The sequence below is a fragment of the Muntiacus reevesi genome, chromosome 4 (genome assembly GCF_963930625.1).
Source record: "Muntiacus reevesi chromosome 4, mMunRee1.1, whole genome shotgun sequence".
Taxonomy (NCBI): Eukaryota; Metazoa; Chordata; class Mammalia; order Artiodactyla; family Cervidae; genus Muntiacus; species Muntiacus reevesi.
The window spans coordinates 47,308,726-47,335,555 of NC_089252.1; the positions used below are offsets into that span (position 1 = coordinate 47,308,726).

Below are 26,830 nucleotides of genomic sequence, written 5' to 3' on the forward strand. Positions count from 1 at the left end.
CTAAAGCAGTGGTTTTCAACCCTTCCTGCACCTTGGAATCCCATGGGGAGCTTGCAAAAAGATGCTATGCTGTGTCCTAGCTCCAAACTCTGATTTAAGTTGTCTGGCTGTGCTGGGACTTTGCAGAATTTTTAGAAACCCTCAAGAGTTTCTACTGTGCAGAAAAGTTGAGAACCCCTGAACTCGGTGGTTCTGCTGTGCTGAGCCCAGTGCTTCTCTTCCACAGACAGCAGCTGCCCCAGCTGTAAGATGAGAGGCTGCTGCTGCTGCTAAGTCGCTTCAGTCATGTCCGACTCTGTGCGACCCCATGGATGGCAGCCCACCAGGCTCCCCCGTCCCTGGGATTCTCCAGGCAAGAATACTGGAGTGGCTTGCCATTTCCTTCTCCAATGCATGAAAGTGAAAAGTGAAAGTGAAGTCACTCAGTCGTGTCCAACTCGTAGTGACCCCATGGACAGCAGCCTACCAGGCTCCTCCATCCATGGGATTTTCCCGGTAAGAGTACTGGAGTGGGGTGCCATTGCCTTCTCCAAGATGAGAGGACTGGTCCCAATAATCTTTAAGGACCCTTCCAACTTTATTGGTCTAAAGTACTAACTTAAGTCAGTGGATGTGGGGGTGTTCTCTTTTATGTTCTCTTTGAGAGCTGTCCTGCAGAGAAAATAGGAGAGCCCAAGGCATGAATCCACTTACACTCACTGTAATAGCAAGTGTTCGGCCCCAGGGTCATTCAATACACACTAAAAGGTCATTTAACATTATGTCCTAAATGAGCACAAGAAACATTCACTTAATGCTGTCTGATTCTGTAATGGTTCTGTGTCTAAGTCTTACATCTCCACCTTTTCCAGTCTTCGAAAAGATTATGTTTCTTAAAAAGAACCTTCTGATTCCTCCCCTCATACCATTTAGCCCAGGCCCAAGCACAAGCATGCAACTACTTGAAAAATAAAACACTATGTGACTCATGTGAACTTGCTAGCGAGGGTCAGTTAGGTTATGAAGAAATAACAAATTAACCCTGAAAGCTCAGTGGCTGAAGACCACAAAGGTGGTATATAATAATTGCTCATTAATAATTGTTTTTAAAGAACGAATAACGAACGAATGGTGATGCAAGTAACTAAAGGAAAAAAGCTTTAGATGAAAATAGGCAATTAAAGAGTTTAAATTATTTAAAAAAAAAATCACAGCAGCACAAAAGCATGAAGTCGAAGACAGCACATTCCATTACAGACTTATGAAGTTTAGCTTTTAACACGGTATCTTTCAGCAGTGACAAGTTCAGGGCCATTGTCTCTATGGGCTTAAACCAGAGTTCCTCAACTTTGGCACTGCTTTCATTTAGGACTGATAGTTGTTTCTTTGGAGAGGGTCCTCTGAGCAACATTCCTGACCTCTACCTGTCACCAGATGCCAATAGCAAACCCCCCTCCTCAGTTATGACAACCAAAAGTGTTTCCAGACAGTGCCAAATGTCCCGTAGGGGCAGAAATCACTGCTTCACTGATCTCTAAGCAGAACCAGCTACACAAAATATGCTAACACACAAGATCATGAATTCAGCAGGGGAAGAGGTGGCTAATAAATAATTAACAGATGTGAATGTACTTAACGCCACTGAGCTGTACTCTTAAAAATGGGGAAGACAGTAAATTTTATGTTACATGTATTTTACAATAAAATACATTAATTAAAAACATAAAACCCACTGTAGACAAATTAGCTAATTGTATTGGTAAAAATATTACCAATGGATATTTACATGCAATGTATTGTTTTACCACTTAAAGGAACCATTTTTTTTCTTTTTTTTTTGCATCTGTACAATGTAACTATTCTTGCCATCTAACCAAAGTGTAATACTGTCTCAATCACGGATTATTGTGCAAAACAAAGATAAAGAGAAGAAGTATTAGAAGGCACATAAACCAATATGAAAGCAAGAAAGAATGGAAAAACCAGGAAAACAGAAAGAAAAAAGAAAGAAAGTCACTTGCACTAAGAGGCTTTACTGGTACCAGAGGAGCATTACCCGGTACCCTCAGCTCTGTGGCTTTGCCAGCTGCGCACACAACTGACATTTAGTCTGCACGGGGTTTACACAAGCTCTGAGCACTCTCAGGGTGTGTGGTCTGAATGCACCGGTGTGTAAGGACGATAGTCCTTGCTCTTCTGTGAGGCTGTCACTTCTTGACTGGGAGAACCGTGTTTGCTATCTCAAGATAATATCCTGATACATCCTGTACCATCCTCAGAGCTGAGCAAGAGGGGCCCTTCCCTGGACTCTGCATCTTAAAGGGCGCCAACATGACAAATGCACACAGAAGCTTATTAAAGAACACACGGAACCTCTGTCATTTGGGATCAGTGTTCAGGGCTCACACCACGAGAGCTGCAACCTTCAACACATACTCTTGTTTCGAACACCATCAGACCCTGGGGCGCCTCTTGCCCTGTGTCCTCAAAATAAGACAAACTCGTTCAGGCACCTTGAAGGGTCATGGGCTATAAGTTCCTGATGTCAGAGACAGACAATGCCCTCGGTTGGGGGAGGAACTGGGCAACAAAGACATTTAAATACAAGGAAGACAAATCAGCTCATTAACCCTACCTCCAGATAGCACAAACACAAAAAACAAGCCAAACAAACAAAAAAACCTCACGTAATGAAACAGCCCAATTGGATGTTGGGCAAACATCCAATTCCTTGCTTTTCTGTCTAATCACGGCTCCAGAGGTGCTCACAAATTAGCACGGTATGTGCAACCTCTGCAAACCTGACACATGAGGAACACTCTGCAATACCGAACAAGTCACACTCCTCCTAAATCTGCGCATATGTGGGTACAGGCATGACAAGCCTAATGGAAGACAGCGGTTCTCTTTACTGGCAACCAGACAGAGACGGAACAGTAGACTTGCAAGTATCTTAACTGTAACATACTAAACGCTTTGCTTTTCAAGAGTCAGAAATGCCAGATTTACCTAAATAATTCTGATAAAACATGCGTCTAATATTTAAACAGATGTAGGCTACATCCCTACTCTTGTCCTGGCCCCACAAACATTAGCGGGCTTGAACGTGCAGAGATGCAGGGAGAGCATGTTGGTCTTCTTAAAGCTCACATCACCCCATCTTCCTCTCATTCACGAACATGCCAGGTTCTTGCACACTAGGAGTAAATAGCTCTGGGCACTGGATATAAACTAGGGTGGAAAAACAGAATATAAACATGAAACCATGGCAACAGGGGGAGAGTTTTCCCTGCCAGTAGAGAACAGGAGCTGAGCACTTTGTAGGGGAGGTGGGAGCAGGAGAGAGGAGGCCAGCCGGGCACAGGTCCATGCCACGCCAAGAATGAGGAAGCTGTAGGCATCACCAAGATCTGCACACACTGAGGGGCATTCCCCGACAGAGTACTACGCTAAGGGCTGGCACCTTTAGATACCTCACATCCCCTCACAGCTGTGCAGAGAAAAGACACGCTCCTTTCCGCTTAAGGGGCTTCCCGGGTGGCTCAGACAGTAAAGCATCTGCCTGCAATGCGGGAGACTTGGGTTCAGTTCCTGGGTTGGGGAGATCCCCTGGAGAAGGAAATGGCAACCCACTTCAGTATTCTTGCCTGGAGAATCCCATGGACAGAGGAGCCTGGTGGGCTACAGTTCATGGGGTCGCAAAGAGTCAGACACAACTGAGCGACTTCACTTTCTCTCTTTTTTTGCTTAAGAAGTTTCCCATCTTCACATTGGCATCAACAGAAAACATCTTACTTTGTGCGAAGTGAAATAAGCTAGACACAAAAGGACAAGTGTCCCATGACTCTGTCTCTGTGGGGTACCTAGAAAAATCCAACTCGGAGACAGAAAATGGAATAGGGATGACCGCGGAGTGCAGCAAGAAGGGGCAGAGGGAGTCAGTATTCAACAGGTATAGAGTTTCAGTTTTGCAAGATGAAGAGTTCTGGAGAGGGATGGTGGTGATGGCGGCACCACAGTGGGTAAGGATTTCATGGCACTGAAAACATTTGACATGGTAAACTCTATGTTTTGTATAATTTACCCAAATAAATAGACGAGCAGGCATGCAACAGGGAAAAAGAAATGTCTTAGAGGAACTGTGGGGTGGGGTGACTTCCTTGAACAGAGCAGAGTGCATGGGTTGCTTACAGCTAAGGTGGAAGCCCAGTGGTTATGAACATTATTGTTTTTGAAGAGAACTAGTTTATTTTCATCCTTTGCTGCTGCAGTTAAACCCACACTACTGGACTTCAGATGGAGAAGCAGGGGTGGGGAAAGAGACTCCGGGGTACAGTTTTTGGCCAGCTTGGTTATCAAGGACGCTTTCAGCTACATAGGAGATTCTTCAAATGTTCAGAGCCCAGCCATCTAACTTCTGCACTCCCAGCTCAGGTCCACAGCTCAGCTGAGTCGCTCCTAATGACAGTTCAGAGCCAGCAGTGGACAAACCACAGCCCGCAAGCCACCTGTACAGAGTCTGACGTTCAGAGCCCATTATTTCTCCAGAGCTGCTCAGCTCCAGCCCTAGGCATCTCTTCTGATAACAGCTGACGGCCATGGAGCAGAGCAGGGGGCAGGGCAGGGGTCCTGGGCAGCTGCCAGGATTCGTCACACCAGGCAGAATTCATTCTCAGCTGGGGAAGCGGCATCTGCTCTGTTTTAGCAACATGGCAGTTCAGCCCTCACTCCCGACTCTCAAAAAACACCCACCCACTTACAAGATCAACTGAAACAAAATTGGCTGGAGTGGAAGATATGCCATTCACGAGGGTGAACTAATTTTATTTTGTTTGGGGTGTGGGGTGGGAAGTTATTCAACATGATAAACATGATTCCGTCTGTCGGGAATTCTGCTTCTGACCTCAAAACCAGGAGGAGGCTGGCAAGGTCCGCCTGCAAGGAAGGGGAAAGGGAGGCAGGCACGCTTCGGTGTAAACACCTCCTAACAAACTGACCAACTCGCTGTCCCGGTTTTACCCAGCAATGCGCTCAAAGTTGATTGAAAGAGAAGTTAGGAAGGGAAATATGTTCAACCTCCCCACTAATCAGTGAGTTAATCACCAACCACTGCAGGTACATGTGAGCCAGAGAAGACAAGGTCCTTTTCTCAAGCAGGTCGTTACTACCTAGAGCGTCAAGAGCAAAGAACTCGGAAGAAGATAAAACAGGAGGACAGTACGTGATCAGAGGCTGAGTGACGGGAGACCAGCTTTCAGCACTCCCGCAGCTCAGAGGCAGGCAGGGACCACCCGAGACCCAGCCTCCCCTCCAAGCGAGGCCCGCTCTGCAGCCCCTCAGATCTGACCCAGCCCAAGGCCAAAGCTTGCATTCTTCTGGCCGCTGATTCCAAGTCTGTTGTCTCCCAGTCTCCCCTTGTAAACGCTGCACCCCTGACCTGCCTCCTTAGCCTCGGGCCCCGTCTGTCCTCTTCTCCAGTGGCTTCCGAGTGCGCCGGCCTCCCTTCCTCCCACACACCCAAAGGGGACACCCTGAGGCCTTGGGGCTTTGGCGACAGCTCCCGCCTGGGCCACTCCCCTTGGCCCTCCTCACCTTCCTCCCTCGCCTCATCCACGGCCTCCACGCCTACTGCACGTGCCAGAGCTGTTTCCCATACTTCTGTGCTCACGCCCTCTGCGCCCTCCACCACTGAGCTCCCCTCCACGGCAGAGTCACAACCGGCCACCCATAGCCCCCCATGACCAGCACGGGCAAGGTTTCAAATCACTGTGACAGGCGCACATCACAGGGAGGGGTGATGACATGAGGCTCACGAAAACAGAATCAGACCTTCTAGAAGAAACAGCCTTTCCTGGTGACTGCCTTGTCTTCCTTTTGAGCGAAACGATCTGAAAATCAACTAATTAGAAGACTCTCACTGGAGCTACTAACAGTGCTTGCTCGGCAGGCATGACTCCTATGTACTGCCACATAGGAACTCATTTTATTCTCACTGTGCACCCTAGACAAGCCCACGTCACAGATAAAGTAACACGCATATAAAAATTGCTACCCTGCACAAGGGCTCAAAGCCAGCGAGGGCCGAGCCAGGATCCCGGCCCAGGCAGGCTGGGTCCAGAGCCAGTTCTCCAACCACTGGACCAGGCATCAGCTCTCAGGGTAAGTGGCTCCCCCCACCCACCTCCCACCAGTGCCTCATCCCCACGGAGGGAAGCCTCCTGTGTCCCCCACCCCGCTGGGAAGATTCTCCGCTCAGCCACCCGGGATCTCTCAGCTGGGCATATACATGTGTGTATACTGTGCCGTCCATTCAGCAGCTTCATGGTGAGACCTTCACGTATGTCCCCATCTCTAGACAGCTCACGAAACTCTTTGCAACCCTATGGACTGTAGCCCGCCAGGCTTCTCTCTGTCCATGGGATTCTCCAGGCAAGAACACTGCAGTGGGTAGTATTCTTGCTTGGAGAATTTCATGGACACACAAGAGCCTGGCGGCTACAGTCCATAGAGTCACAAAGAGCTGGACACTGAAGCGACTTAGCACGCACCTACAGCACCATCTGCAGCAACAAAAAGGACGCCAGGAGCTCAGACGCGCCACTGTGCAGGCCACGCTCTAGCTCCGGTGGAGCATCCACCCCTGTTCAGCGGGGCCGGCGCGCCCACCCTCTGGGCCGTACTCACAGTCTCATCTTCCAGTCGGAGCTGGAGGCTCTTGTCCCCTTCCTGGTAGTCCTTGGTTAACTCAGCGGAGCGCCACACGTCATCGGGGTCAGGGATCCAGACCCTTGTGTACTGAAAGAGAAAACAAAATCAGCTTAGCTGACGAGAGCTTTCAGGTGTGCCCTCTACTAGGGACCCTCAGGAGAACGTTTAAAGCCATCTCCACACATCTTCCTCTCTTCTCATTTCAAGATACAAGGTGAGCCAATATCAGGACGACAGACAAACGATAACTCACTGGATTGGTAACAGAAGACACCTTCAAGATCCTATGAGAATATTACAGATCAATGAAATTCTAATTCTACCATGGAATGCCAAGCCTACATTTTGTTCTATCCGGAGTTTAGTTTGTTTCATCCAGAGTTTTACACCAACTCAAAAGGTGCTACAAAATATCTATGTCAGAGGCAGCACCTAGTGAGCTGAAAAGAAATGAATAAAATGACAGGTGCAAAACTCAACGAGACAGTGTAGCAAGTCCTCAGAGCCAAGGAATCTCTGCTTTGGTATTTTGCATTCAGGGTCAAAGCTATTTTCCTGCAGAAGTGAAAGAAAGTGGTCAGCAAACTGAAACTGTGTTAATATATTCCTGAGTTGTCAGCAACCTCATTTGAGCTGTGCATTCTTTAAACCACAAACATATCCCCAAATCTCACCCATCCTCCCCCAGCCACCATCAGCATCGGGGGGATCCGCAAGGTCATTAAGCTGCCCAGATCTGGGTGGGGAAAAATGCAGCCAGTCCCCGCTGAGTGGGAGGCACTGTCAATGTCACTCGGGGGCTCTGGCCCTGACCACACATTAGAATCACCTGGGAGCCTTGGAAAGACCAGGTCTGGGCCCACCTCGGACCCTGCAGTCCAAGTCTGAGGGGATCTGAAAGCTCCAAGGTAAGCATGAAGTGCAGCTGGGAGAAGCAGGGTCCGACGCACCGGCCAGCAGCATTTGGATCTCCCAGTGATGTCACCTTCAGCAACACACTCCTGCCACCTGTCAGACACCCCTCTCAGTATTTGCCTCGTAGGCACGCCATTTCCACGGGGTCTATTTGGTTGAGAAGCTGTGTGCCTGAGCACACACCTTCCCTCCATTTTATTTAAATACACACACACACACACACACACACACATACATACATACATATGTATACACACACACATTTGCATATATATATATATATATATACAGGAGATGCAAGAGATATGGCTTCAATCCCTGGGTCAGGAAGATTACCTGGAACAGGAAATGGCAACCCACTCCAGTATTCTTGCCTGAGAATCCCATGGACAGAGGAGCCTGGGGGGCTACATTCCATGGGGTCGCAAAGAGTTGGACATGACTGAGCATGCACATACACACAGATGTATGTGTGTATATACATATGTATTTATATATATGTATGAGTTGTAGGGATATATGTATGACATATACACATGTATGTCACAGAATACTTTCAGCAAACCTGAAACGAACAGCTCTCAAGATCAAAGACCACCAGAATATGTGCCTGGGTCAGCATCACCCACGTCCCTCACGGACAGACAGCAAAGCTCCCTGTGGCCAGTCAGGTGCCGGCTTGATTTGGGTCCTGCTTTTATTAAATTTTTTTTAAATATAGCATTCTCCTCCAGGTGATCACTGGCCTTTTGGAAAAGCAAGCCCCAGCCCCTGCTACACTTGTCAAGGAGTGAGTGTTATGAGGCAAGAAGCTCAGAGCACACAGTTACCGGGAAAGCAAACCGCCAATTTGGATCACTGATACCCCAGCTCTGGGTGCAAAGCCAAAGCTGTCCTTTGGCCTTACAATGAATCAAGTTCACAGAATCTTCTCTCCGCCTCTGAACCTGGCCTACAGCAAGACATTACTGTATCTTTAAAGGAAGATACTATAGAGCTTTATAGCATCTGAGTGCTATGGAATACGACAGGAAGAAAATTCGGAGGTATCTCTAGAGAAAAGAATGTTTCAACATTCCTCCTCTCTCAGGTGTTCTAACTTACCTCCTCCTCTGCCATTTAAGCCTGCCGTCCATCCAGCTGAGGGGACTTTTAAGTTCCTGCCCCCCAGCTTCAGGACTTCCCTACAGCCCCCGTCCCTGAGTGAGGCTACCAGGATATCCCCAGTCGGAGGGGGACAGCGCACCCAAAAGGCTCTAACTCACAGCCTAGTCTCCCCACTCAGTGTGAAACAGCACTGGGAAAGGCTGAAGATAAAGTGACGAACGACAGGAGGGGGCAAATGCCGGCAGAAGGCGAGTGGAGGCGGTGAGCTATGGACATGGTCAGGCTGGGTGATGCACTGGAAGCCACAGGCCGCACGGGGCTCCTCTGCCGTAACCCTGCCGTCCACGTGCCTCTCACAGGCCAGTTCACTATACGCAGCAGCGGGGAGCCCCACTGCCTGGCCCTTACTCTGGGAGGGTCCATTTACCTTTCCACTTACATCAATCTAAGTAGAATGAAAATACCTGGTAGGTAGAAAATTGTCGTTTACACTTTCCGATACCCACAGAATTTTCGACCGAGCGCTGAAGAATTGACACTTTTTTATTGTGGTGCTGGAGAAGACTCTTGAGAGTCCCTTGGACTGCAAGGAGATCAAACCAGTCCGTCTTAAAGGAGATCAGTCCTGAATGGTCATTGGAAGGACTGATGCTGAAGCTGAAGCTCCAATACTTTGGCTACCTGATCTAAAGAGCCGACTCACTGGAAAAGACCCTGATGCTGGGAGGGATTGAAGGCAAAAGGAGAAGGTGGCAACAGAGGATGAGATGGTCAGATAGCATCACCAACCCAAAGGACATGATGTGAGCAAACTCCAGGAGACAGTGGAGGACAAAGGAGCCTGGTGTCCATGGGGTCACAGAGTTGGATACGACTTAGCAACTGAACAACAACAGCATCTGACATAGCATCGGGGCGTGAGGGGACCCTAAGAACACTGCAGCTCCTTGCTACTCCAAGTGAGGACCTCAGCCGCACCACTACCCGGGAGCTTGTCAGAGATGCATAATCTCACACCCATCACATCATCTGGTACCTGCTGTTCTGCCCCTGCCTATGACCTCAGGCTTCCCTGCCTTGGCACGCAGGCCAGACTACAGCCCGGGCCGGATGCAGTGTGCCAACTGTTTTTATCCAGCCCATGAGTTAAGAATGCTCTTTAAGTGGTTAAATGGCAGAGGGGAAAAAAAAAAAATCAAAAGAATGACAGTCACATGCTAACACGTGAAAACTGTGCGTCCGATTCTGGTGTCCTTAAAGTTTTACTGGAACACAACGACACAGTCCACTTAAGGCTGCCTGCGGCTGCTTCCACATACCAGTGACGGCTGTGACACAGGCCCGACGGCCCCCAAAACCTAACTTATTTGCTCTCTGGCCCTTTGCAGAAAAGGTTTGCTGCCCCTGACCTTTGAGCACACCGTTTCCTCAGCCTAGAACGTCCCTTCCTCCCCACGTGGGCAGAGTCCAAGTTCCAGCGCCGTCTCCCCACTGAATCCTTCCTTCCCTGCGCCCTACAGAGGCAGTCCTTCCCAGCGCTGGGATGCGGCAACCGGTGCTTCTCGCACCAACTTTCTTTATGGTTTTGCAATTGTTTTCCTTTCGTGGGTTTCCTCTTACTACTTCCACGTCCCTCAGATACACCATCACGCATCTCTGTATCCCCAGCACATAGGAGATGCTCTGGAAACGTTTACCGAGACGGGAATCGGTGGAGGGACTTGAGTGGACATACACGTGGAATTTAAAAACAGAACAAATGAGTTTCTTTGCAAAATAGAGATAGACTCACAGACACAGAAAACAAACTTAGAGTTCCCAAAGGGGAATGAGGAGAGGGATAAACTGGGAGGCTGGGATTTACAGACGCTCACTGCCATATATAAAATAGATAAACAAGGATTTACTGCGTAGCACAGAGAGCAATACTCAATATCTGGTAATAAACTATAATGGAAAAGTTTAAAAACAACGTGGATATAGACACATATATATAATCAAATCACTTTGTTGTACACCTGAAACTAAGACGTTACTGTAAATTAACTATACTTCAATTTAAAATAAAAGGCCTTGAGGGAGGAAGACAGATGTGATCTGAGCTGTGGAGATGGAAAGAATTTGTCAGGGAAGGGTTTCCTTTGCAGTGGTGAAAAGGTTTGGTAATGCGATGTACAAGCTGGTTGCACAACATCGTGACTGTACCAAATGCTAATGGACGGTCCACTTAACAGTTAATCTTGTGTGATATGAATTTCACCCTAATTTAAACAACAAAAGTGGTTTTGGTGGCATGTGATGCAAACAGCATCCTGTACACCTCTCTCCTGACAGGGGTACTCGCCTCTCACCTCTGGGAGAGCAGTAAGATCAAATATCTTCTCTTAACGGAAAGCCATCATTTCTATGAGCCAGATAGAAACTTCCTAGAACCAAGGTTCTGTGCTGCCTTTTCATTTTTTTTCTCACCTTCAAGGAATTCCTTCCAGCAAACCCAACCTCTACAGCTTTCCTGGAGGCAGCAGATTGTAGGGACGACAAGCGCCCTCCCCTAACCCAGTTACAGGACTACTCCATGTGTCACCATGCTGTTTGAACAATGCTTAATTCCATCATATCAGAGTAAATAAAATAACGTCTGACCTAGTTGTTAAAGAAAAACTGCTTTTTCTTCTGGAAAGAGCCCCGTGTATTACCCGGAGAAGGCAGATGCTCCGTGAAATGAAATGCATTAGTACCTGGAACATGTGCTCCAAGCCCAAGTTCACTCCCCAATCTCTGCAGGCCGCACAGAGGCAACTCCCTCACACTGGAGGGACTGGCTGCCTCCAAAAACTGTGCTCAACCCTGGTCGCACAGGAGAATCACCTGGGGAGCTTTTACAGCATCTCCAGCCAGGCAGCCCCTCAGGCTAATTACATCACACTCCGGAGGTGGGCAACCAGGCAGTGATTTTTAAAGCTCCCCAGACGCGCCCAGTGTGCAGGCAAGTCTGAAAAACCAGTGGTCCTTGGAGTTTGCTTTGGTAACTGATATGCAGGGCAGTATAGACCCTCATGTGCCCAGAGGCCTCTCCCCACTGGCCTGTGGTTGAACGTGAAATTTCAGCCTGAGGATTCTTCACCCTGAGCGAAAGCACCATCTGCAGAAAGCCCCAGCAAAAATGTGAATACAGTATTGAGAGGAGTATGGTATTTACCCATAAACACCAATTATTATGCAGTGCAGTTCTGAAATGGTTTGGGGTTGTTTAGGGGGTTTCTGAAGAGCTCCAGTACAGTCCTTCGTGTCTCAGGGCAGAAAAGAATTCAGTGAGAGACAAAGTGATAAGAGATTCATCAGAAGAGGATGCTTGTGAGGCTTACAAGCAGTGGGGGCGAAGGGATGCCGTGCCCTGAGAACTTAGTGGGGTACAGTTTTATAATAAAAGGAAAAGTGGGGAGGGGGAGAGCTTCTCTGTCTCTCTTGAGTGAATTCATGCTTCCGTCATCAGCTCCTCCTCCAGGTTGAGCAGGGGAGTTTTCTTGTCCCTACGTGGTCAAGCTCAGAGATAAAGAATCCGCCTGCCAGTACAGGAGACGCGAGTTTGATCCCTGGATCAAGAAGATCCCCTGGAGAAAGACATGGCAAACCACTCCAGTATTCTTGTCTGGAAAATTCCATGGACAGAGGAGCTTGCTGGGCTATCGTCCATGGGGTCACAAACAGTCAGAAACTCCTTAGTGACTAAACAACAACAACAACATCGTCAAGCTAGTTTCACAATTTTTCTTCAATGTGTGCAAAGAGTGTGTCCTAGGGATGCTTTAACTTACTGAGCTCGCTGGGCATGCTATAACAATGCCGCCATTGTGTTATTGTCTGGGGGCATATCCCATGTTTCTGTTGCATGGTTTTGTTGCTAAGCAAGCCTACTTGGTTTTGTGGCTAAGTAGACCCGCTTTCCTGGAGTAATCATTAACTCACAGGGTCTCTCATATTTTTTCTACTTACAGTCCCCTAGTGGGATGAACTATTGAATCACTTTATCCCTTTATCCCTTGACTCTGGCCCTATCAGTATTGTGCTTAAGTGTGCAGACTCCAGAGCTAGACAGCCTGGCAAAGAATTCCAGCCACCACTCTTTAGCGTGCGTGAGTTGATGAACGGACCCGAGCCTTGGCTTTCTCAGCTGTATAATGTGGGTAAACATTGGCCCTACCTCATGCAGCATCCTACAAATCAGAGGAGATCCCACAGTATGGATATTGTAAGCATTAAGCAGTGGTGACGGTGGTGAGGCACTGTGCCATCTAGCAGGCAGGCTCCTCATGGGATTCCACAGGCGATTAGGGGAAGCAAACCAACCCAAGGTGTTCCATGTTACTAGGAACCTTTAGGTGCTCTGCAAAGCATCACACATAGGTGACCTTAAAATCAGTAACTGGGTCTAGACTACCTCAGCCTCAAAACCTGAGAGGAGTGATTCTCAACGCTGGCTGACATTAAAGAATTACCTGCAGATCTTAAAAAAAAAAACAGTGCCCATGCCCCAGGCCTGAATAATTAAGATTAAGTCTGAGAGCAGAGCCCAAGCACTGTACTTTATTTTTTTAAAAAGCTTTCTAAATGATGAACATGCCATCAGAGTTAAATTCACTGTTTCAGAGTGAGCCTGAGAGCCAAAGTGAACTTGAGGGAAAAGAGAATAGGAACACTGGAAACATTCACCCCATAGAATTATTAATAATGCCACCTCCATAATCTTACACTAATATAAGTCATTTAATCATTTCATCCTGGTTTTAAAAAAAATAATAAGATGAGTAGGGCTAGCACTAATATTTCATAATGAAGAAACTTGAGGGTAAAATATACTGGACAATGTGTCAAAGTTCACAGTGAAAGAGCTGAGTTCAGGGCAGAACCAGAGAGAAGGTCTCAGACTCTAAGTCCTCCTCTGTCTCCACTCCCCAGGCCCCTCACCCCCTCGTCTCCCCCATGGAGGAGTACTGGCTGTTTGACAGTAACCCAGGTCCCGCTGAGTATGTATTTTGTGCAAAGCGTCTTATCATTACACACAAAAAAAGTGCAAATACCCACTCATCATGACATGCCAAGTTAAGCCACTAGGCAGTCTTAGAGTCAAGAATCAGACAGAAGAGGTGCCCATAATGTAGTCTTGACCTGAAGCAAAGCAGTCTGGACGCAGGCTCCTGGGGATGGATGAGAGGGGACGCCAAGCCTAACCTAGGGATTGACCAGACAGACCGCCTGTCCATTTCTACCAGGTATAGGGGACCAAAAGCGGGCACACTGCTGGCGTTATTCACGGCTGTACCCCAGCACTGACGTGATGTCAAGCTTAGTAGGCACTCAAACCTCTGCTCTATGATTGGAAGCAGGGTGCTGGTTGTGAGTGGGAGGGGAGTCCTTTTGACAAAACAGAGAAACTAGGCAACAGATTTACTCAGGGTGTGAATTTTGTTCTAGAACTCATTAGATAAGATACAAGATCAAGTGGGTCAACTTCCATCCGTCAAGGAGCACAGAAGCCTCCCTATTTCTCCATGCAGGACCAGTCGGAGATCCAGCCCAGCGAGGAGCGCCAGCAAACAGCAGTGCTTCCTTGCCCTGAAGTGAGTCCACCGACAGGCCGAGGGGGTCAAGGGAAAACACAGTAGTGAAAAGGCAGGGAGGCGAGACCTGGAACTCAGATGCCGCCCACGGCAGGAAGGATCACACACAGAGGAAGGGCAGCAGGCTGCTCCCGCAAGCTCGCCTGTAGCCCGCGTCCAGCTACAAGGTGCGGGAGGGCAGGCTGAGAACCACGGTGCTGAGACCACAAAACCCTCTAGGCCAAGACCACGTGTCTTGTTTAAAAATGGGGCTATTCACAGCTCAGTGCTTTAGTGAGGTCGGGAAAACACCTAAATGCTTCTCCAAAATGTCACAAGTGACGTCCTCTGTGCGTGTCACATTATGACACTTCTCATCCGTAAAGCAACAGTTCTCGGAGGGGGAGCAGAGACCACACACTCCCCTGGGCCGATGTCTTCATCTCAGCACCATATCAAGAGCAGTTTCCCCAGTGGTGTGGAGCCTGGCAGTGGACTGCCAGGTTGTAGGAACTATGAAGATATCTTACCCAAGTGCCCTTGGAGCAGGAAGTGGGTCACACTTCATTCTTTTACATCTGAAGAGTCTGGAGGACAAAGACTAGGCCTTTTGCCCCATCTGAGCAGAACCTTCCACAATCCTTTGTACGTCTATTGAAGTCTGAAGATCATGTTCATGAACCCAGACAAGAAATGCACCCTGAACCCAGTAGTGATGATTAGTCCCCCAAATCTGGGTCTGAACTCAGAGCATCCCCATCAGTACGTCGCTGGACATCTTCCCTTCCCATTAGCTGGGCTCCCACTATGGGAGACAGGCGAGCAGGAGGTGATGCTGCAGGTACCAGGTATTATTATTAGCCTCAACCCCCATCACAGGCTTAGTTTCTTCATCTGTCAAGTAGAGAAATATCTTCTGTATCACAGTTGCTGTTGGGATTAAATGAAATCATGTGTATGGAACATTTAGCACAGCACCCAGCATAGTAGGTATTGTCACTGTGGCAGGAATTGGGGCCCTGGGATGGAGACACAGAGAGCTCCCTGTAGAGAGCCAGACACGGCCAAGTAACCCCAGCAGAACACGCGCACAGGCTTCTCACTGCGGTGGCTTCTCCTGTTGCCAAGCGCAGGCTCCAGGGCATGCGGGCTTCAGTAGCTGTGGTGCAGGGGCTTACTTGTTGCACTTCCCGGGCTCCAGAGCACAGGATCAACAGTTGTGGCACCTGGGCCTGGCCACTCTGAGGCTTGGGATCCTCCCAGGCCAGGGATCGAACCTGTCTCCTGCATTGGCAGGTGGACCCTTTACCGCTCAGCCCCCAGGGAGCCTGGCAAGTTACCTTTGTAAGCCTGCCATGTTAAATCCACTTAACCTGCTGCCAAAAGAACCAGAAAAGATGTACTCAAAGCTGGTACATTTCATGCAGCGAAATATGTCTGAATCCTATCAAGAAGCTAAAACTTTTTTGGAATTTCACTTTCAGTAACCCGACTACAGCTCCTGGACTGTGGATTCTCCCTGTACAGGGAAATTAAGTATGTGATTAAACAGTCCATAGTCATATGACAAATCTTTAAGTCATTTAAGACAGTTTTCCAGAGCATACCATCTTCATTTCCACCTAAGCTCTTTGAAACACCTCAACTTTTAAAAGCTATATATGAAGCCATCATTGGGCAGCTGTCTTCCTCTTTCCAGCAGGTACCCACTCCTGACCTTCACAATCAAAGACTACCATATTGTTTTCCCCAAAGAAAAGTCTATAAATACTTTGCATTCACCACAATACTTATTAGCAAGTCACAGTCCTAGAAATACTCACCAAGGCAAAGTTAAGTATGTTTGCTTCCATTTTATAAAAAATTTAAATCCTGTTCCATTTAGTAGACTTCTCCAAGCAACCAAAACCAGCACTGACTAAAGTCATGACAGCTAAGCTAGCTTCTGCAAACAGAACTTCACTGATCAAAAGGAAGTAACTGAGAATGTGTGAGGAAACCACTCTTTTCTGAAGAAAACTTACGCTCTTGCTTTGTCTTTAAAAGATCATCTATCTTAGAATTTAAATACCTTACATACTTACATGTGGGACTCCAGCCGGCTCCCAATCTTCCTTCCCCAGGATAAAGCATGCCGCCCTTCCCATCACCTGTATTTAAACACTTTATCTTTGAGGCTAATTCAGTAAATACTCTTCAGCTGGGACATGTCCCCCATAAGCTACAAGGACCCCCGACCAGAACACAGACTCTATTCATCCATCCACCAGTACTTACTGAACACCTGCCACATGACAGGCACTGTGAGAGGCGCTGGGGCAAAGAGAAACAGACATGCCCCTATCTTGAAGGACATTAGACTGTACTATGCAGTTAGCCTGCTGCAATGGTCCTACCTGCTTGAACAGCACAGACTTTCACGGCATGTGGCTGGGTGACCTAAATTAGTCTGGGTTATTGGGAAAGGCTTCACTGAAAGAGCAAGATTCAAACTGAATCCTAGATGGACAAGGAGTTGACTAGGCATATTGAGGAGGGAGGGGTGTTCCAGGATGAGAGTTTACCTGTGTGACAAGCCTGGAGCAGGAAGGAAGAGTGCTCGCTGAAGGGGAGAAGATGGCCAGTCTGGGTGGGACACAGGACAGGGGGAAAGAACTCAAAATGATGCTGGGGAGAGAGGCAGGAGGGGCTGGGGAGCCTCACTTAGATTTTGTATATTATCCTGGACTGCCAGGGATGTCTCTCTCTTTTTCTTTTAGTATTAAAGAAGATCTAGGGCTTCCCCCATGGCTCAGAGGTAAAGAATCTGCCTGCAAGGCAGGAGCCACAGGAGACATGGGTTCAATCCCTGAGCCAGGAAGATCCCCTGGAGGAGGGCATGGCAACCCACTCCAGTATTCCTGCCTGGAGAATCCTATGGACAGAGGAGCCTGGTGGGTTCTTGGTCCTTAGGGTCACGAAGAGTTGGACACAACTGAAGCAACTTAGCACACACACACTCACATACAAAGAAGATCTGGGTGTCACACATAAGAGGGAAGAAGAAATAGAGGGAGGACTAGACTCATGGACTAGATGCTAGTCAATATGAGCAGGAAGTCTCTCATTTGTTTATTTTTGCTTGTTTCCCTCACCTAAGGAGACATATCCCACCAAAAATTGCTAAGACCAATCTCCAGGAATGTACTATATTTTCTTCTAAAAGCTTTATGGTTTTTAACCCATGTAGAATTTATTTTTCTGCACGGTATGACATCAAAATAAAAAACTTTTGCACAGAGAAGAAAACTATCAACAAAGTGAAAAAAGTCACCTACTGAATAGGAGAAAACATTTGCACACAATATATCCAATAAGGCAGAGGTCTCAACCTCCAGGATCTAGTGCCTGATGATCTGAGGTGAAGCTGCTACAATAATAGAAATAAAGTGCACAATAAATGGAATGCACTTGAATCATCCTGAGACCACCCTACCCCGTAGTCCATGGGAAAACTGTCTTCCACAAAACCAGTCCCTGGTGCCAAAAAGGTTGGGGACCACTGCAATAAGGTATTACTATCCAAAATATACAAAGAACTCATACAACTCAACATCAGAAAACAACCGAGTTAAAACATGGGCTGCTGCTGCTGCTAAGTTGCTTCAGTTGTGTCCGACTCTGTGCGACCCCATAGACGGCAGACCACCAGGCTCCACCATCCCTGGGATTCTCCAGGCAAGAACACTGGAGTGGGTTGCCATTTCCTTCTCCAATGCATGAAAGTGAAAGTGAAGTCACTCAGTCGTGTCCGACTCTTCACGACCCCGTGGAATGCAGCCTACCAGGCTCCTCCATCCATGGGATTTTCTGAATATTCATTTTCCCAAGGAGGACATACAGATGAATGACAGGCACATGAAAAGATGCTCAACATCACTAACCTTTGAGGAAATGTGAATCAAACCCACAATGAGATATCACCTCATATCTGTCAAAACGGCTAACATCAAGAGAGACAACAAATAACAAATGCTGTCAACAACATGCAAAGAAGAACTCCACGTGCACTACAGTGGGAATGTAAACTGGGGCAGCCACTGTGGAAAAGAGTGGACATGCCTCAAAAAGCTAAAAATAAGATCACCATATGTTCCAGCAGTTCTATTCCTGGGTATCTATCCAAAGAAAATGAAAACACTAATTCAAAAAGATAAGTGAACCCCTATGTTGACTGCAGCAGTATTTACAATAGTCAAGACACAGAAGCATCCTAAGTGCCTGTCAACAGATGAATGGATAAAGAAAATATGGTGTAGAGATAAATACACACACACACATAACTAAATCTCACTCAGCCACAAAAAGAACGAAATCTTGCCATCTGCAACAAGATGCGTGGACCTAAAGAACATTATGCTAAGTGAAATAAGACACAGAAAGACCAATACTGTATGATTTCACTTACATGTGGAATTTAAAAAACAAAGCATATGAACAAACAAAACAGAAATAGCATTATAGGACAAAGAATAAACAGGTGGTTACCAGAGGGGAAGGGATGGGGGTGGAGGAGGAAAGAAACAGGTGAGGGAGATTAAGAGACATAAACTTCCAGGTGCAAAATAAATGAGTCACAGGAATGAAATGTACGATGTGGAGACTAGTCAACAACTAATATCTTTGTATAGTGACAGACTGTATCTACACTTATTGCTGATCATTTTGAAATGTATAGAAATATGGAATCACTACATTATGTAACAGGAACTGACAGTGTTGCAGGTCAATCACACTTCAGAAACAAATTCATAGAAAATTCTGAGATCAGATTTGTGGCTACTGGAACAGGGGGCATTGAGGGGAGGGAGAGCTGAATGAAGGCAGTCACCCAGCAGGAACTTTCAGTTAGAAGTATTCAAGATATAATGTACCACATAACACTGCTGTATGTTACATACGAAAGTTGTTAACACAGTAAAACCTAAGAGATCTCAGCACAAGAAAAAAATTTAGTTTTTCTACATCTTTGATTTTGTGTCTATGAGATGATGGATGTTTGTCAAGTGTATTGTGATAATCACTTCAGGATATATGTAAATTAAAGGATTATGCTGTATACCTTAAATTCATATAGAGCTGTATGGCAACTATATCTCAATAATAACTGGAAGAAAATGGTCTGTACTTAGAGGGAGATATATAAGGAAAAAGAATCCTCCATATGAGAGTGTAGTTAAATCTGCCAATGTGCATGCTCCCAGGCCTTCCCCTCACTTCTCAGGTGAGCACCCATGATGAACACAGAATCCACATCCTGTTCCTCACTCCAGATGAGCTGTCCTTGCAATTCTACCCCTGGATGTTCCTATTACCTCACTCAGTACTTCCTCACTCCATACTGCTAAACTGGCATGTCCACCAGGCTCCTTTTTAGTGATACACTTATTCAGCTTTTGAATCTTCTTTCTTTATGTTTTATTTTATTCCATTCTCAACCACATTTCCCAGGCTATTCACTGTATTTTGCCATGTGGAGTTTATTTGGAGTTTCAGAGAGCTGAGTGGAAAAGTCTGACACTAAGGATGAAGAGAGGCTGTTCAATCTGGAATATTAGGAAATAGGTGCAGTAATAGCATCTCAAGTTCTTCGACCTCAGAAATTGAGGCAAGATGGAAAAATTGTTCTAGAACCAACACATGCATACTGAGTAGCAGCCAGGAAACTGTGATTTTAGAGCCAGGAAACAGTCAGTTTCTGCTGTTTAAGTCACCATTAACCAAAGCCTGGAAAATGATGCCTATGCTTTCCTCTTGGTTCTGAGAGGAATCACTGGGCAGCCACCATCAATAATGCATCCTGCCTATTTTAGAACTGAATCACTCTTCGGAGGGTTCTATCTGCTGTTAACATCAAACAAATCTGCTGTCGGATAGCCAGCGAGTCTCTCGCATGATCATCTCCTCTAGGTCAGAGGATTGCATCTTAGGGGCCAATTTGGATGTAGTTTTATACTAAAATGTCACTTCTGGTCCAGTCAAAAAGTGAGTGCAGCTTGAAAGAATTGCTGACCTGACCCTGTGTGTTACTAACCAGAGAAGACGTAGGAGATTTTTTAAAAAGGACCAAAGGACAGATGTGCTGTGAAATGCCCCCTTTATACGCTCTATTCTTAGTGGTAATGAGTAAAAATGGTTCACTTCACGTGGAAAATGAGAGAATATGCGTCATCTTCTCAATCCAAAACTCCTCCTTGCCCCAAAAAGGTCTCGTCACGAAAAACAATTTGAGGAGGGGATATGAGATGACCAAGGAGATCACTGATACTTCTTGCTCAAGCAGCACACGGGCACTCTATTGCTGGAGCTAATTTTGGATGTACAAGTGGAAGCCTTTGCCTGCTGCCACTTCAACTCACCTGAGCGGCCTTAATACACCATCAGGTGAGTGGTTCTGCTTCTAAAGGCTGTTGTTGAGAGGCTGAGTTATTACTGCTACTATTAATAACCCACAGGGGAGGGTGACAAAGAAGTACTCCACTCCCGCCGGTGCTCTGTTCCTTACCAAGTATACCGCAAGCATGTTCTAGAAAAGTTATATATACAACATTTTTGGACTGGAAACATTTTCGTTCTAGAGTTACTTAGAAACTCTGGGGCAACATAAGTGAGTCTCACCCTTCAGCAAAATTCTCACTTGTATACAAATGTCTTACATACTAGAAAACCAATAAGCTTTTGGCAAAAGCATTAGAGGATGAATGATTGGTGTTGAAAAAGGTGTGCACCTCTATTGTAACAGGTACACATCACAGGTCTTAAAGTAGGTACATATGCAAGGTGCTCAATCATCCTGGACAAAGCCAGAGTCACACTGTATTCTTTCCAGTATCATTTAGGGATTAAAATAGGGATGTAACCCAGGTCTAAATCTCTAGTCCATCCCAGTGGCTCCAATCACATCCCTGGTTCCAGGCCTTCCTGGAGACCCAGCCCAGCATGGAGGTGGGCCTGGGAAAACATCACAACTGGAACTCCCAAAATGTCAACAAGGTAAGTGATGCAAGCAGTCCTCACCTTAAATGAAGTGAAAATGTACAAAAGGAGAGAAGAGCCATCACACCCATAGGCTGAGTCATATTTGTTCTTCCCAAGACAACCAAGAGCACAGAGCTGGGAACATCCAGCAAAAGGCACTTGTGTCTGATGTGGACAAAGTGTTGGTCTGGGAGACAGGGTACCCAGGGGCACGGGCCTCCCTCAGCAGCCAAACAGCAAAACCTTCTTGGACAAATCATTCAAATTCTCCAGGCCTTGTTTTTTTCAATAAGTAGGCTGAACTTGAAAAGTACCAAACAGTATGCCTGCACTTATCACTCAATCACCTTCCTGCTCCCCAGCAGAGAGCTGCTTTTGGTAAAAATTGTTTCATATCAACCTCCAATGCAGAAGATGTGTTCAGTCTCTGGGTTGGGAGTATACCCTGGAGAAGAAAATGGCAAGCCACTCCAGTATTCTTGCCTGGAATATCCCATGGACAGAGAAGCCTGGTGGGCTACAGTCCATGGGGCCACAGAGTCGGATACCACTTAGTGATTAAACAACCACCACCACCAATACATCCAGCAAAAGATCATGGCTTACGGTTCAATAGAAAGGCCTTCCTCTGATCACAGAGACTACAGGAGCCCATCGGTTCAATGCTTTGTCTCTGTTTTTAGATAACTAAAGTTCTCTCCTTATTTAGCAAAGGAGGCAAACAAGGCCCCCAGAAAAGTCAGTGCCTACCCCAAGAGCACACTGCTCTCCAGGGTTGTGTCCTAAGAACCAATAGGCAACAGGTGGAACACGAAAAGTTTCCTGGTCAAAGATAATCATGAGATTTTTAAAACAGATCACTGATTTACCGGCCCTTCCCTACCCTGCTGTATCCACCAGCTGCCTGTGTTTAACACAGAACCTTCAGATTCTGGTTGATGCTTAGTTCGAGAGTCTGTTGCTAGAAGGATGAAGAACAGCATCATGTTATACTGTTATATGCTATTTATCATGTTATATCACCGCAGACAGCTGAGACGTTAATCACCAAAACACCAGCAACCATTTCCCTGCCAAACGCCAACATCCCATCTCCCATTCAAGGGCTTCATGAGCTTCATGGAGTCCAGCCTCAGCGTCCACGAGCCCACAGCTGGACGAGGCATCCGTGATCTCCTCGCTCTCCCTCGTGTCCTGAGTAAGCTCCAGCCCACTGCCCCCACTCCTAAGCACGTACATGGAGAAATGACTGTGCATTTGGACAGTGCACTGCTGTTTTCAAAGGGCTTTCACAATGTGAAGTCTTAGAATTCCACGAGAGAGAGGCGCAGGTGGTCTTAGACACATTCTACACTTGAAGCACACTGGGATCCAGGGATGTTAAGGGACTTGGCCACCTCAGGCCCCTAAACAAGAACTGACCCATCAACAGGGCGGACTCCCAGCCAGGGCTCCTTCCACCCCTCCAGGCTGTTCCCGGTGTTCAAAGCTTAAGTAAGGAATCCCAATTCAGGCTCAACCCTGTTTGTTCAGGTGCCTAGGACAGGCCAGGCATGGCTGACAGCTCCCTTGAATTCAGCTCATCCTCTCAATTCCGGCTCTGCTGCCTTAGTTCAGGACATTCAACTTTCATGTGAAATATGACCATCTACTCTTAATTTGTCTGCGTGACTCCAATCTCCCAACTCCAACTGATTTTCTAGACTGCTTGATTCTGAAACAGTAGTTCTCAAGTGGAGTTGGCGGTAAACTTGTCCTCAGCGGACACTGGGCAATGTCTTGAGACATTTTGGTGGTCCCTCTGGGGTGTGAGGGGAGAGGGGACTGTTAACACTTCTAGTAGGTAGAGGCCAGGGAAGGTACTACAATGCACAGGACAGTTAGATCAAAATGATACAGCCCGAAATCTCAACAGTGCCAAGGCTAAGAACACTTGTTCTAGAGTTATCATCCGTTTTATAAAAAATCATCTATTTTATGTGGCTACGTCAGGTCTTTGTTGCAATTTGTGGGCCCTTAAGCTCATGGGCTCAGAAGCTGCCGCACAAAGGCTCAGCTGTCCTGTGGCATATGGAATCTTAGTTCCCTGACCCGGGACTGAATCTGTGTCTCCTGCATTGCAAGGCAGATTCTTAACCACTGGACCAGCAGGGAAGTCCCTAGAGTTATCATCTTTAAAAAATACACCCCTCATCCCTCATGAAATCATCCCCCCTGCTTGAAACTGTTCATGCTGTTTACAGGATAAAGTTTATATTCAGATGGATCACAATCTGGGTCCACACCCCTGACCCTCCCCCACACCATTCCCACACTCCAGCCTCACTAACCTTGTGTTTCCAAATACTTCCAGAGTTTTAATGTCTGTGTGCCTTTGCTCTGCTTTTTCCTCTGCCTCAAATGTCTTCCTCCTTTCCTCCACCTTCCCCACTGCTGTTTGCCTTTAAGGTCTGGCTTAAATTTTAACTCTTCTGGTTGAGTCTTTTTTGCTCCTCTGACCCGAGTGTGGTCCCCTCTCTCCCTTTAACTGCACTACATTCACCTGTATAGATGTTTCCTTTCCCTCCAGAGTAGGAATAAAACGTCATTTATCTTCTTTGCTAGGCACATAGGATACAGGACCTGGAAACTATTTCAGTACGTGCTGGATGAATGGATGAACCCTAGCATTGTAGATGCCTGCTTCTCACAGCAAGAAACTAGAGCCTCTCTCCCACCAGAAACACTAAATATAGTCCTAACTCAAAATTCTTCACCTCAGGGCCATGGCCAGCCTGAGCACATCTGGGCATGAACAGCTCTGTCTTGAATCCCAGTGCAGAAGGCTAATGACACTGTATGTCTCTTGGCGGTATTATCACAGCTGGAGCTACTGTGACTTCTTAGGTCTTATCTGTAAGAACTCCTGCTTCTGTGGGAATTTCTGAGCCCTGCAGGTTAGAAAGCTCTGATGCAATGCATGTGTCAAAGAAATGCACCACTCTGTGCTTCTTTAAAGCTAAAGGGAAGAACGCCAAGAGCAGGATCCTTAGCACAGGTCTACCCGCTGCAGGGGAGCATCCAAGGGACATTCCATGAAGTCTGAGACTCCTGTCCTGTCTGTTAACAAAGGACAGATCAACAGCTGATGTCTGGAACACACTGCATCACACAGGCTACCCATCCGTCCTCCAGCAATCCCTATCAGGCTGGGTCTAAAGGGAAAGAGAGGTAACTAGAAGTCATCCAGGTCTCTGTGGAACCACCCTGCCCTGTTAATTCTACAGGGACTCCCTTCAAAACCTCTCCACAGGCTCCAGAAAACACATGCTCAGCCCTGCAGGAGCAGATACAATAAAGAAAGGGTGCACTGCGGCCACCCCAGGCAAAATAAGGTGCCCACACACGCTGTAGCTCCTATAACCAGAAACCATTGACAAAGGAAAGAAGGGTAACTAGTCCCTGGCATTTGCCTCTGACCTGCGAGGCAAGAGGAGAGCAGCCACAGTCCAGCAAGGCTCTTCCAAGCTTCGGAGATTCAGCCCAAAGCCTGTGGAGCATCATAAAGGAGAGGGAGCACCGCAACGGGGACATAGGTGACGACCGTGAACAGTGAACGACCCGCTGTTCAGGGACTGTGACTGAGAGGAGGTTGGAAATGGGAACTGGTGGTCGGAAGACGGGTCCCAGTCCTGTCACTAACTGCTGTGTGACCCTGGGCAAGCCGAGTGCCCCCCACCCCCGGGAAGGCCCACTTCCGCCTCAGTTTCCTCGTTTGTAATGGTGACTGCAGCCATGAAATTAAAAGACACTTGCTCCTTGGAAGAAAAGCTATGACCAACCTAGACAGTGTATTAAAAAGTAGAGACATTACTTTGCTGACAAAGGTCCATCTTGTCAAAGCTATGGTTTTTCCAGTGGTCATGTATGGATGTGAGAGTTGGACTATAAAGAAAGCTGAGCACTGAAGAATTGATGCTTTTGAACTGTGGTGTTGGAGAAGACTCTTGAGAGTCCCTTGGACTATGAGGAGATCCAACCAGTCCATCCTAAAGGAGATCAGTCCTGGGTGTTCATTGGAAGGACTGATGCTGAAGCTGAAACTTCAGTACTTAGGCCACCTGATGTGAAGAACTAACTCATGAGAAAAGACCCTGATGCTGGGAAAGACTGAAGGCAGGAGGAGAAGGGGATGACAGAGGATGAGATAGTTGGATGGCATCACCGACTCAATGGACATGAGTTTGAGTAAGCTCCAGGAGTTGGTGATGGACAGGGAAGCCTGGCGTGCTGCAGTCCATGGGGTTGCAAAGAGTCGGACATGACTGAGCAACTGAATTAAACTGAGTAACTGCCTGTGTGACCTCACAAGGGCATCAAAGGAGAATAAATCCAGATATTAAACCCCTCCCATGGGCAGAAGATGACACTGTCAGGCATGTGGTAGGAAGAAAATCTAAGGCACGTTTTTGCCCTTGGAGCGCTAACAGCACAGTGAAGCAGACAAAGCATAAAAAAGGCAATATGCGTCATCAATTAAAGGTTAAGTGGCAGGAAACGGAGTTCCTAGAAATCGGCACAGGATTAAATGAGTGAGTGGGGCCCGTCTGGGAGACGCTAGAATGGGAGCTCTGTCTGGCTGGAAGTTCCAGGAGGAGTCCCCAAAGAGAACTTGACCTACACGACCAGAAGCAGGTGTGGCGACAGGGCTGATAGTCCAGACAAGGCCATCGGCCAGGCTGAAGCTGGGGACTTGTGGGCAGGAGTGGTAGGGGGGAAGTTCAAAGGGCAGGCCAGAGTTCAGCAGATATTTAATTCCGAGCCAAGGGGTTCTCACCTGATCCTTTACCCAGAAGCAGCCAGAGAAAGTGTGTGAGTAGTTGGGTGGTGACTATCAGACTAGATTTACAGCTACCAAGTGTTATACAAATGCTAATTGTCATCATTGCTATTCTTGGCACCCAGCACTGAAGCCCAGCACCCACCATGCAGAGGGTTTCCAGATGGCATAAGAAAAACATTAAAAGACAGACTGGTGAATAATTTATATCAATTTAATCACTTAACAATACTCTGCACCCAGATGGAACCAGCAAGATAAAAGCCAAGAACCTCTGGAAGCCAAGCAACCAAATCAAACCAAGGTGCGCTCAGAATGAAAAGTCTCCCGCTACGTGACCACGCTGTTCGAAGGCAGGTTTCTAAAACAACAGAGCTTTGCTGACCACACTCCTGGTCCTCCTCCTCCTTCCCGGCCTCTTCACTGTGGAGTTCACTGCTCCTCTCCTCCACCCACCTGTAAACAGCTCCCTCCCCCCAACACACATGCTCACACACACACACGCATGCACACACACGCACATGCATGCACACGCAGAGACCCTCTGAAGTGACCCTGTGACTGCAACTCTCGTGTAGGTAACAGCCCACTGAGATCTGGAGTCCAACTTAATGTCTTCGTTTTGGTATCTAACATGTACATTAAACATTAAAAAGACCAAACTGAACTCTAGAATCCTAGCCTACCC

The 26,830-nt window shown here is 47.1% G+C and overlaps 1 protein-coding gene across 2 annotated transcripts in view; it reads right to left on the minus strand.

Annotated features, from left to right (window-relative positions):
• MYO5B (myosin VB) overlaps window positions 1-26,830 on the minus strand; it is a 338,715-nt gene that overhangs the window by 188,113 nt on the left and 123,772 nt on the right. For both annotated transcript variants that reach the window (XR_010662907.1, XM_065932686.1), the window contains exon 2: window positions 6,664-6,774. Coding sequence is in view for 1 of the 2 variants with exons in the window: in XM_065932686.1 (XP_065788758.1) it covers window positions 6,664-6,774 (111 nt within the window). In the remaining variant the exon portion in view is untranslated. The remainder of the gene's footprint in view (window positions 1-6,663; window positions 6,775-26,830) is intronic.